Source organism: Lagopus leucura, unplaced genomic scaffold (assembly GCF_019238085.1).
Source record: "Lagopus leucura isolate 7727_CA_CO unplaced genomic scaffold, USGS_WTPT01 Super-Scaffold_1, whole genome shotgun sequence".
NCBI classification, from domain to species: Eukaryota; Metazoa; Chordata; class Aves; order Galliformes; family Phasianidae; genus Lagopus; species Lagopus leucura.
Window position 1 is genome coordinate 6,770,582 of NW_024962250.1, and position 10,582 is coordinate 6,781,163.

At 58.3% G+C, this 10,582-nt stretch overlaps 1 protein-coding gene across 4 annotated transcripts in view; it reads right to left on the reverse strand.

Annotated features, from left to right (window-relative positions):
• DGKZ (diacylglycerol kinase zeta) overlaps nucleotides 1-10,356 on the reverse strand; it is a 38,632-nt gene extending 28,276 nt beyond the window's left edge. The window contains exons 1-2 of one of the 4 annotated variants that reach the window (XM_042864152.1): nucleotides 10,153-10,356; nucleotides 2,773-2,871 (exon numbers count right to left, since the gene is read on the reverse strand). In XM_042864152.1, coding sequence (XP_042720086.1) covers nucleotides 2,773-2,871; nucleotides 10,153-10,211 — 158 coding nt within the window. In that variant the 5' untranslated portion in view covers nucleotides 10,212-10,356. Of the gene's footprint in view, nucleotides 1-2,772; nucleotides 2,872-8,901; nucleotides 9,084-10,152 lie in introns of those variants that run through there. The other 3 variants (XM_042864412.1, XM_042864330.1, XM_042864242.1) reach the window with 3 other exon arrangements.
• Between the last annotated feature and the right edge of the window lie 226 nt (nucleotides 10,357-10,582).

Consider the following 10,582-nt stretch of genomic DNA (forward strand, 5'->3'; position numbering starts at 1 on the left):
ACTGTGGCAAGGGCTGTGCCATGGCCAAATCACTCCGAGATGCCCACAAGGAAGGAGCCCCAGATCCCAAAGCAGTGAGTGCTGGTGACCAGTTAGGGTGAGTCACGGCGGCCCCGCAGCTGGGACCTCCTCATCCCTTCACACTCTGCCTCCTCCCGGCTGCTTACTCCCTGCATACATGTCATGGCTAAAATTAGAGCCGGAGCTCTTTCTGCGCGCGGGCGTGCGAGCCTGCGTGTGCTTGGACCGTACCCAGCGCTCTTCAGGGACCGGGGAGAAAAGACAGTAAAACGACAATAACAAAACGTCAACAGAGATTGCTGCCAGAGCGGCAAAGGCAGGCAGGGCCAGCCGTCCTCCCGCCGCTGTGCTGCTGCCGATGGGTATCACAGGAAACCATTAATCAGAGGGGAGCCAGGCCTGAGGGCTCTGCCGCAGCTCTGTCACGCAGGTGGAGCACGAGATCTTTGCAAAGTGGTGGGAGAGTTCACATTAACAAATGTCAGCACTGCTGCCGGTTTGTTTTCAGCCCTGCTCTCGTGCTGCTGGCAGCTGGAGACACCCGGGCAGGCGGCAGGAAGTGTCTGCTCGCTGAGACCAGCCTCTGCCCTCTCCCTGCTGTGATCCAGCAGCTCCTGGTACCAGGCTGCTTCCTTCCTCCTCTCTCCCCAGGGCCAGACTCCAGCTCTGCCCTGACCCCACAGTGGCAGCAGGCAGAGGGACAGCTGCCCTCTGGCAGGTACCTGTGCCTCAGCTGACCCAGTAGCTGTGGTGCAAGCTGCAACCAAAGCCCCTGGAGCAGAGTCCTGAGATAGCCCTGCTGAGATCTGCTTGCTGGGGCTTGATAGAGTGTTTTCCCACTGCATTTACCACAGAGGAAACCAAAATCATTATGCAACTAGCTGTCCATCTCGCTGTCAACAAGCACTGAGCTGCTCACAGCCCTAAGCCCAGCTTTCCGTGGGGGAAATCCACCCAAACTCCACAGCAAGCAGCAGCCATGGCCAGGCCCTGCAAGAAAGGAGCAGGGCCAGACAACTGGGGAAAGCTCAGCACTTTGAGAAGCCAGGACTCCACACTGAGCCTGGGGCAGGAAGGCATCTCCTGTCCCCATGTCACGAGCCTCTACTATAGTCCCATGACTAAGCTCCAACTCATGGACCCAAAAGGCACTTGTTGGCTTAACTGTGACCCTGTTGCTGATATCCAGTCCCATCTGTGGTGTGGCATCAGTTTCACCATGGAGCAGTGTTACTCAGCCTTTTTCTCCCTGTTCCATGTACAGATTGAAGTAACTCAGCAATGCTAAACCCATCACTTCTCGGTTTTGCAAAAGGTCAGCTTGTCCCTGTTACAAAAGGTAGGGCAGGAAGAGAAGTTGATTTTTTCCTCCACCCTTTTTGCTGTGATTGCCTTCCGCATGTCTGCCCTCACGTGTTTCCTTTCTTTCTCTCTCCCTCAACCCCAAATCCCCTTGCCATTTGCCTCACACCCTCTAATGGGCACTTGTACAGCAGAGGAGACCCTGGGCGAAATGGCACTGCTGGGGCAGAGTGGACGGCCTTTGGGATGTGGGCTGGCATCTTGCAGGCTGCTAAGTGCAGGGCCACCTTGTTCTGCTCACCCTGTTTCATTGCTCCCAGCAATCCCCAGCACCAGCCTTTCTGCTTCAGAAAGCATGGGTTGCACAACAGGCACTCCCACCATGAGCCATGAGGGGCATGAAGAGCTCCTGCCATGAAGGCCCAGCTGCTGGTCATTGCTCTGCCACCTTTGTCTTCCCAATCTGCACTGGGTGCTCCCCTTGCAGAAAAAAGGACAAAAAATGCAGCAATGGCCCATGAGCAAGGAGACAGGGCCTGCAGAAGGGTCGTCCCACAGTACTCAGACCAAGTAAGCACCACGAAAGAAGCCTTAAGAGCTCTTCCCTCTATAGTAGCCCTCCTTCTGTGTGCAGCACAGAAGAGCAACCATGCCCTCTGGTGTTCAACCCACAGTGCTTTGGGCATCTCCAAACCCCATTAACACCAGTTTGCAGGAGCAAAGCGGCCATACTGGTGCTGCTACCGAACCTCCACCTGCAGGAGTGCAGTGATGCTGTGCCTAAGGGCCGGGAGAGCTGGACACCTTGTGATTAGAGGCAGCAAGCTGGCCAACACGCAGAAAGCTCAAAAGCCAAGAAATGGCAAACAAACCATTAGCAGGCCAATATGTCACGGGCCACAAGGACACAGGAAGCAGGGAAACCTGCCCATCCCCTCACCTCCTTGGGAACACTCATGATCGCCCACCATGGTTAGTTTCAGTGCTGGCCCCCACATAACAACCACATAGCAGCAGACACAGTTACCTCCCAGTCCTGGCTTCCCACCCCAGCTGGCATGCTTAACCCACTGAACTTCAGGCTGCTTGACCACCCAGATAAGCCAACCTCAGGTCATTCAAGCGCTCAGCTACATAGGGCCTGGTGGTACAGCCCTCGTGCACACGACAGCCAGGATATGGAGGAAGAAACCCTCAGCATGCCTTCACTGGACCACCAGCAGGATGGGGCTGTCACATTAGCAGAAGGAAGTCCGGCAGCAAGCTGCCCTCAGGTACAAGGTTAGTGACACACGCAGCAGGCAGCAGCCTGGCTTTCGGTGGCCTTGGTTAGCGCAGGAACAGGAGGGTGACGTGGGGTGAGACGTGGGTGGGAGGGAGGAGAGCTCTCTCTCTGCAGCAGCTGCTGGAACTGCACAGCCTGCGCAAGCCAATAAAAATGCCACGTACTTATACACGGCTGGCCGGTGCCTTATCCTCCGGGATCCCCATCGGCCGGGCTGGCTGCCAAGGAGACAAGGGAGGACACCTTTGTGGGGCAGATGGAGTCTGGGGACACAAAGAGAGTGGTCAGCACGCCCTCCCATTCATGCCTGCAGCCACCCAGCGCGCTGCTGCCCTGGCAACGTCCCTCCTCCCTGCATGCTCTCCCCATGGCCTTGGTGCACAGCCGTGGTGGCAGCACCCATATCACCTCCCCAGCTGCCAGCTGTGGGGTCTCACAGGCACACCTGAGGGAGGGTGCAGTACCCTGCTGGGAAGGAGAGGCCTTGTCCAGCATCATGATCCCGCTGCTGGGACACAAACCCAGCCCAGGCCAGTCACCTCAACCCCAGGGCCAAGACAAACACCACGAGAGCCACTCACAGCCTGCTGCCAGAGAGCTGCTGTGGGCAGTGGGACAGCCAGAGCCCAGGCATTCCCGGCACCCACACTCACCACTTGAGCTTCTGGTACCCCCAAACCTTGAGGGCTGAGGAAGCACAGCTAGGGAACCAGGGCCACATCTGCAGCAGGAGGCAGCTGTGCCTCCCTCCTCCTCCTCCTGCCCTGCACCAGCCAGGCTCCTGGCAGCCTTCGCCCTAGCTGCCAGCCCTGGGCAAGGATTTGAATTTCAAATAAATTATGAAGGCACTTGACAGACCTCAAATGAAGGAGCATTGTTTAAGCAGGGCAGGGCAGAGTGGCCTGCCTGCCCCAAACTAGTGTGCAGGCACCAAGCCCTGCTGGTGGGCACAAGAGGAGCAGTGAGCAGCACTGGCCAAGAGTGGGAGGGTAAGACTTTCTTCAGACCCTATGCCACGGGACGGGTCCCTCTCCTGTGTGCAGTGGCAGGAAGGCACACAGGGCCTTGCCAGCAGATCCGCTGCTTAATCCCGCCATCTGCCAGCCTCCATCGGGAGCAAAATCCCCGCAGAAAACAACCCCGCCACATTTGAGTGTGCCCCACGCGATGTTCCCTTGCACAGTGACCTCAGGTCTGTGCAGTAAGAGGCTTAGTGCTGAATCCTGGCCAGGGCAGGATGGCGAGGCAGGATGGTGAGGCAGGACGAGATACGGATAATCTGATGGAGCGGGAACTTTCACATGGAGGGGCTGCATGTGCCTGCCCTCCGGCCCCAGGGCCTGTCTGTGAGACCAGATCAGGCCCCAGGCAGGTTAAGGTGCTCCTGCCCCATGGTTTCCCATCTTCCCCATGCTGCTGGGGAGCACAGCCCCCACACCTGGCTGCCAACGGCAACTGAGAGATGGGCCACATTGGCACCCACGTTTCCTGTGGGAGACAAGCTGTGCCAAAATGAGGGGAAAACCCTTTGTAACGAGCCTTTTTGTTAGCTTCTCTGACTTCCTGGGACAGAAAACCAGTGGGGCCACGTGACTTTCTGCAAAGCCACAGCGTATTTTGGAGCCTGAGAGTGCTCTTGCCCCACAGAGATGAGCTGCAGCCAGCCTCACCCAGAAAGCATGACCTGCATGCGGGCAGGGCTGAGCAGAAGGCCCAGGCTGACTAGAATGTTGGGGACCAGAGGAGGTTCTCTGGGTTAGCAGGACACACTTGTCATAGTGTGACAAGTAGGACAGAGCTCAGAATTCACTACAAATCAGCCCTCTCAGGCACCAACCCCCCACATTGTGGGCAGAACACTGCTGGATGCAGCACATGCGTCTGACGTGGAGCGGGGGACTCCATCCCCTCTGCCCAGCCTTGTCACATGTGCTGGTGCAGTTTCACCACCTACTTAACATCCTGATGCGGAGGAGGGAAAAGCATTCACAGCTCCCAGAGAGACTGCAGCTGCTGCCATGCCTGCAAGTTTCTACAGAAACACGAAGAAAAGGGACTGTGCTTTTGCAATACAGGAGAGCCGGACTGGGGAAAGTTCCTGGGCTCAAGATCACCAAAACAGAGGCACTTATTCCTCCAGAGCCAGGTGCCAGCTCCAGAACTAGCAGGACAGGTTTTGGTATTTCCACACCCTGTCCATGACCCCAAGCAGGCCCTGCATCTAAGCCCTACATCCAGAAGGCTCTGGCAGAAGCACCTCACCTCCTACCAGCCCCCCAGGCTCTCCTGAGAAGGATGGTTTGTGGTCCCAAGGAATCCGAGCCCTAAATCTGCTTTGAGCTCAGTACTCAGTTATGTGAGCAAGCAAGCGTGTGGCTGAGAGCAACTCTCACGCTTCAGCTCACAGAGTCACCTGGGAAAAAGAAGCCAGAGCTGCAAGGAGAGCAGAGTTGGAAGTTATCCTCAGAGGCTCTGCCAAGTCTTCAGAGAGACTGTCTGCTCCCTGGGCATGGCAGCACAATGACAGAAAGAAATCCCACGCTGCAGCCCCATCTGCCTGCCAGGGCTCAGGATGCACTTCTAAGAGCATCTCTGCTTGCCCAGAACCTGGTCTTGCCCTATGAGCACCTGCTGTTCCCACAGCCCAGCAGGACCCAAGCAACCACACAGCCCTGAGTTCTCCCTCCTGCACTACCTGCAGCACCAAATGCTGCCTTCCTACAAAAACCTGCATTGCCCCCCAGCTCCTCCTTTGTCCTTCCCTCTTCCCATAATTTCACAGTCAGGAATAGAGAGGATTGCTGTTTTTTGTCTTAGCCCTTTGCTGAGGTGACACATCCCTGGAAAGGACACTCCAGCTATGAATCAGATGAGAAGTTCTGCCCCGTTCTCCACCTCTACTCTCCAGCAGGCAGTTGGCGCACACCCTGACGTCGGACAGGAGAGGGAGAAGAGCCAGGAGGGAAAGAACCGTGAGGATCCAGTCTCTGCCAGCAATGCAGCAACACATCCTGCAGACACAGGTGGCTTCAGCTGGAGCAGCTGGGGCTCTCAAGGGGCTGCTAGCCAGATCCAGTCCTCTATCTGCCCTCTGCCACCTGCAAGTGGAGCAGAGCATGAGGCTGGCAGAGCTGAGAGTGAGAGGTTTGCCAGCCAGATCCAAATCTGCATGTGTGGAGGAGGAGGAGGCATCCTCTCCATTGCTCAACAGCGAGCTGGCAGCGAGGTGCTTTGTGAAAAAGCCTGTCCTGAGGTAAGCTTTGCTCGGGCTCTGACAGTGTGCTGATTTTACAGCTCAAGATCTTCACTGCTGCCACAGTTGCCTGCTTTGCCCTTGAAGCATCTGGAATTTGCCCCATAGCACAGCCTACATACCACCCCTGTGTGAGGGCAAAGCAGGTCCTCAGCCCTGTGTCCATCTCTTGGGTTTGGGCCAGTTGGGCAAAGGAATGACGAGTTCAAGGGGACACAGTGATGCCACCAGCATGGTGCTCAGGGGAAGGCCGGGCAGCAGCCAGTGCTCCCACAGGTGCTTCTCCCCTTGCTCTCACATGTCGTCAGCATCGAGCAGAAAGACGAGCGTCGTCCCAGAGAGGTGTAGGCGGGCGCTCAGCTCCGTTTCTCAAGTGCCGTTTACCCACATGCTGTGCCACCCACAGACCTTCCCAGGGCAATGACACGCAGCCCCCAGGCTGGGTGCAGGCCTGCCAGGGCTTTCAGCCACCATCCCACGCTCCCCAGGCTGTGCTGGCATGACCTTGCCACATCAGACTCACGATCACATTTGAGTGCCCAGTGGAGGGGATGTTGTAAAGACTCTGAGACTCACTAGGAGACTCACACCAGCAGCTCACCGCTCTGGCAATGGGAAATGCAGGAGGAGGGCTGTGTCCCCAGCATGCCTTCCCAGCTGGAAGGGGTAAACCATGCTGTTCACTTACACCACAAGAAACAGGGCACCTAGGAAGGAAATTTAATCCCAACCACCTATTATCTGATTGGCTCCAATCTCTTTATCAGCCCAATTAGAAGAATTACCCATCTGTGGCCCGGATGCACATATTGTGCACTTGTCTCTGTCAGCTCTGGAGCCAATTACTTCACCCTCCTTTAAGGCAGTTAATCAGGTACAGAAATAAGTCTGCTTGCAAAACACAGCAGGCTAATGTGCTGCAAGCAGAACTTGGGGTCTCATCTCCTATTGTTTAAAAACCCCTCAGGATTCACTTGCAGTGAGATGTCCATGATGCACTGGATACCAGCCTGGGGACAGGTACCATGGGGGCCCAACAAGACAAGCAGTGTTCAATATTGGTGCAGTCTCCTGTTTCTTAAGTCTGCCACTCATTGGGCTGCACACAGCAAGCTGTGCCTTCTGCTGTTGTGGCCTGAGCAAGCAGCAGTCTTGACAGAACGTGCAGGCAGGGCTGAGTGGCATGTGCCCAGCTTAGGAAATCTCTCCTTGCAGCTGGGGCTCCCGAGAGCAAGGCTTCATCTCCCAGTGCAAAGTTTGTTCTCCACTTACTTCAGCCAAATACACTCTGGCTAAACTCCAAAATCCAAGGGGGTGCAAATTTCTTCAGCAATCACTGTTGAAAAGCATTTTGGGGATAGGGACTGACTGTACTTCTCCAAAACAAAGGAGAATACGCACTTAACCCTGCAATTCTTTCTACTGAACTGGAACTCGGAGCTACATTCTGCTCCTCTGTTCAGGTGGGCACAAATTCAGCAGCTCTCAGCAGCCCACAGCCAATCCTCCTCCACAGCTTCAGCATGCTCTCTCCACTCAGAGGTGTGCGTGGGGACTTCTCCCTCCCATATGCCCCTTAAAAATCTATTCTTACACCCCTACAGCTTTTCACAGCTCTGAGAAATTGATTTGTCAGCCAGGCAGAACCACGTCCCTGTCAGAGGAAGCAGAAGAAGAAAAGTATCCAAACACCAAATAGTGTGAAAAGCATCTCGAGCATGCTGCAAAACATGCTGCATGGGACCAGGTCTGCATTTCCTGTACTGCATGCACCTGCACTGCACAAATCCTCTGCACAAGGAGAAAATGCTTTCTGTAAGCTCTGCCATGTTCTGCAATAACGGCTTACACAAGGAAGCAGGACCCTCCAGGGGCCAGAAACACCCACTAATATGAGGGAAAGGACAGAGACTGAAAGAAGCTCCACATGGCCACCACTGCCAGCTGTGAAACCAGAGCAGAGGAGAGCAGCTCTTGCCCTGGGTGGAGCGACCTTGTAAGCTCTTTGCTCCCAGCTCCTATATGACTTCCCAAGGCATACTGTGGGAGCTGAAAGTGGGACCCTTCCTCTCTATTTAGCATTAGTGAAGCCACACTGGGAGCCCTACATACTGCTTCATCCCCCCTGTACAAGAAGGATGCTTACAAACTCATGGTCAGCAGAGTGCCACCAGGAAGGATCAGGCAGTTTGGGTCGGACAGTCCCCCCAGCAATGCCCTTCAGAACTGATCTATCCTCATTTTTACACATCTCTGGATGGTGTAGACACCTCTTGGCTTATGTGGGTGTAGCATCCCAAAAATAAAGTGAATGCCGTGATTCTGAAGGACACTCAGTAACGGTAAGAGAGCAAGCCCAGAGTGTGGACCTGGGGCTCCCTGGGAGCAGCGCAGAGCTTGCACAGCCCCAGTGCTGACAGCCTGCTGAAATTGCAGCTGAAGCGTGAGGTGCGAGCATGGGGATGGGGACATGTGGTGCTGGGCATGTGGAAACAAACCTCCAGACATGGGACTCTGACTTCTATGGGGAGAAGGCTGGCGTCAGCGAGGCAGTGATAGCCAGCTTCCCATTATCCATGCCAATAGTTCAAAAGGAGGAGAATGCAATCTCATCTTCCTCTATCAGCACGCCATGTCCCTTTGGCACCTCATCTCAGTTGACTGTATGTTTTATGTAAGTGGGGTCAACACCCTCTCCAGTGCCCGGTGCAGCACTGCGGGTCGAAGCCGGGGCTGACAGCCGATGGGCCGGGGGAGGCTGCCAGGCAGCACCCCGTCCTTTAGGCGAGCACTGTGTCGGATGCTCCAGGCGGCTCGACGGACGTCCCACGGCACGGCCCCCTGCCACAGGCACACGACGGGCTAGAAAAAGCTGGACCGACGGCGAACAGACCCGGCAGCGGGCCCTGTGATGGGCAGCGTGGCTCCGCCGCTCCGATCGCGGACACGCGGGGCAGGCGCTGCCCGCAGTCCTCCCGCACCGCGCAGGCCCCGGGACGCGGCGGGAGAAGCGCGGAGCCGCGTCCCGGCCGCTGCTCACCTGCGCCCGAAGAGCCTGAGGCCGGTGAAGCGCTTGTTGCTGTGCCGGCGGCCCGGCGGCGGCGGCCCCCGCTCGGGATCGGCTCCGCCCGACGGCCCGGAGGCGGCGGCGGCGGAGGAAGAGGAGGAGGACGACGACGACGAGGGCGAGCCGCCGGGCGGCGGAGGCTCTGCCGCCTCCATGGCCGGGCTGGGGGCTCGACGCCGCCGCTACCGGCCCGCCGCTCCGCGCTTCGGCTCCATGAGAGGGGAGGGACCGAGGGGGACGGGCGGGAGGCGGCGCGGGCGCCCGCCCCCCTGAGCCCGGCGGCCGGGCAGGAAGTGCGGCCGCGCACCGGCGGGCCCCGAGGCCGAACCGGCCCGACAGCGCCTCCTGCCGCCGTCCGGGCGCCGCGCGCCGGGCACCTGCTGCCCCGAGCTCTGCTCGCGTCGCGGGCTCACGGACTGCCGCCCCTGGGACAGAGCAGCAATCACCACCCTGGGCTGCAGCGAGGGGACGGAGCCCCAGCCTCGGTGTCACCTAGCCCTGGTGTCACCAATCTCCCACATCACCAGCTCCCAGTGTCACTGAGCCTCGGTGTCACCGAGTCCCAGTGTCACCAAGTTCCAGCATCACCGAATCCCAAACTGACTAAGTCCCAGTGTCACTGAATGTGGGTGCCCGAGCCAGGCTCCAGCAGCCATGGCCCTGTGCTGAGGGCTCAGGAAGCTGAGTGTCAGCCCTACTGCCGCCCCCGTGCTCAGGAAGAGGCTCGGCGACAGTGGCGGGGCCTCCCTCGTCCTCCCATTGTTCGCCCTGGCACTAGTGCTGCGCCTCACAGCCTGCCTGCGTCACTGCCGCCCTGCAGCTTCTGTGAGCAGTGGGAGCGTAGCAGCCTTCTTTGCATGGCAAATGAGCCAGGCAAGAGCGTCACCTTGCAAAGGGTGCAGGTCCACCCCCACCCCTGGCTCTGGGGGCAGCCACTCACACGGTGCCCGTGTGCCCCTCAAGTTGGTGCCCTAATCGGTGCAGATGGGGGCTTTCAGCTGTTGGCCCAGAGGAAATCCTATGTGCCCCTCAGCAGTGCGACCCTCCAGCATCCCAAATGGTGAGGCCGTGCTCACCCGGCAGCACCAGGATAGATGAGGGAACTGCGGGCGAGGAGCTGGGAAAGCACAGGAAACTTTGGAGGAGCCTTCCCCCCACCCCGCAGCGCTGCGGGGGCCACCGGCGCTCAGCCCCAGCGCAGCGCAGCACCCGTCCCAGCGATACCTCATAACTGCGGTCCCCGCGGGGCTCTGGGGGACATCCCATGAGCGGTGCCGCCACATCTGCCGCAGCACAGGCGGGTGCTGCTCAGCCGGCCCGGGGCTCGTGCTCGCTCTTCCTGCCCTGGTGGCCGCTTTCCGGAGTCATCCCGAGGGCAGGGCCTGGCAGGGCTCTGCAGCCGGTTGTGGTGGTGTGGGCCCTGCTTTGTTTGCACCCTCCACCTGGTTCCTTTCTCCGCACTTCCTGGAAGTGCAAGGGCGGCTGTCATTGTGGCCAGCGCCGCCACGCTCTTCCTCCCACAGCCTGCAGCCTGGGTCAGCACTCCTCACGTGGCCTGGGATGGCTATCAGGTCCCATGCTGGGCTCTGTGGAGGGCCCTGGGGAAGCACCTGAGTGAAGCACGAGCACCGGGAGGCGATGGCCTCATCACCTC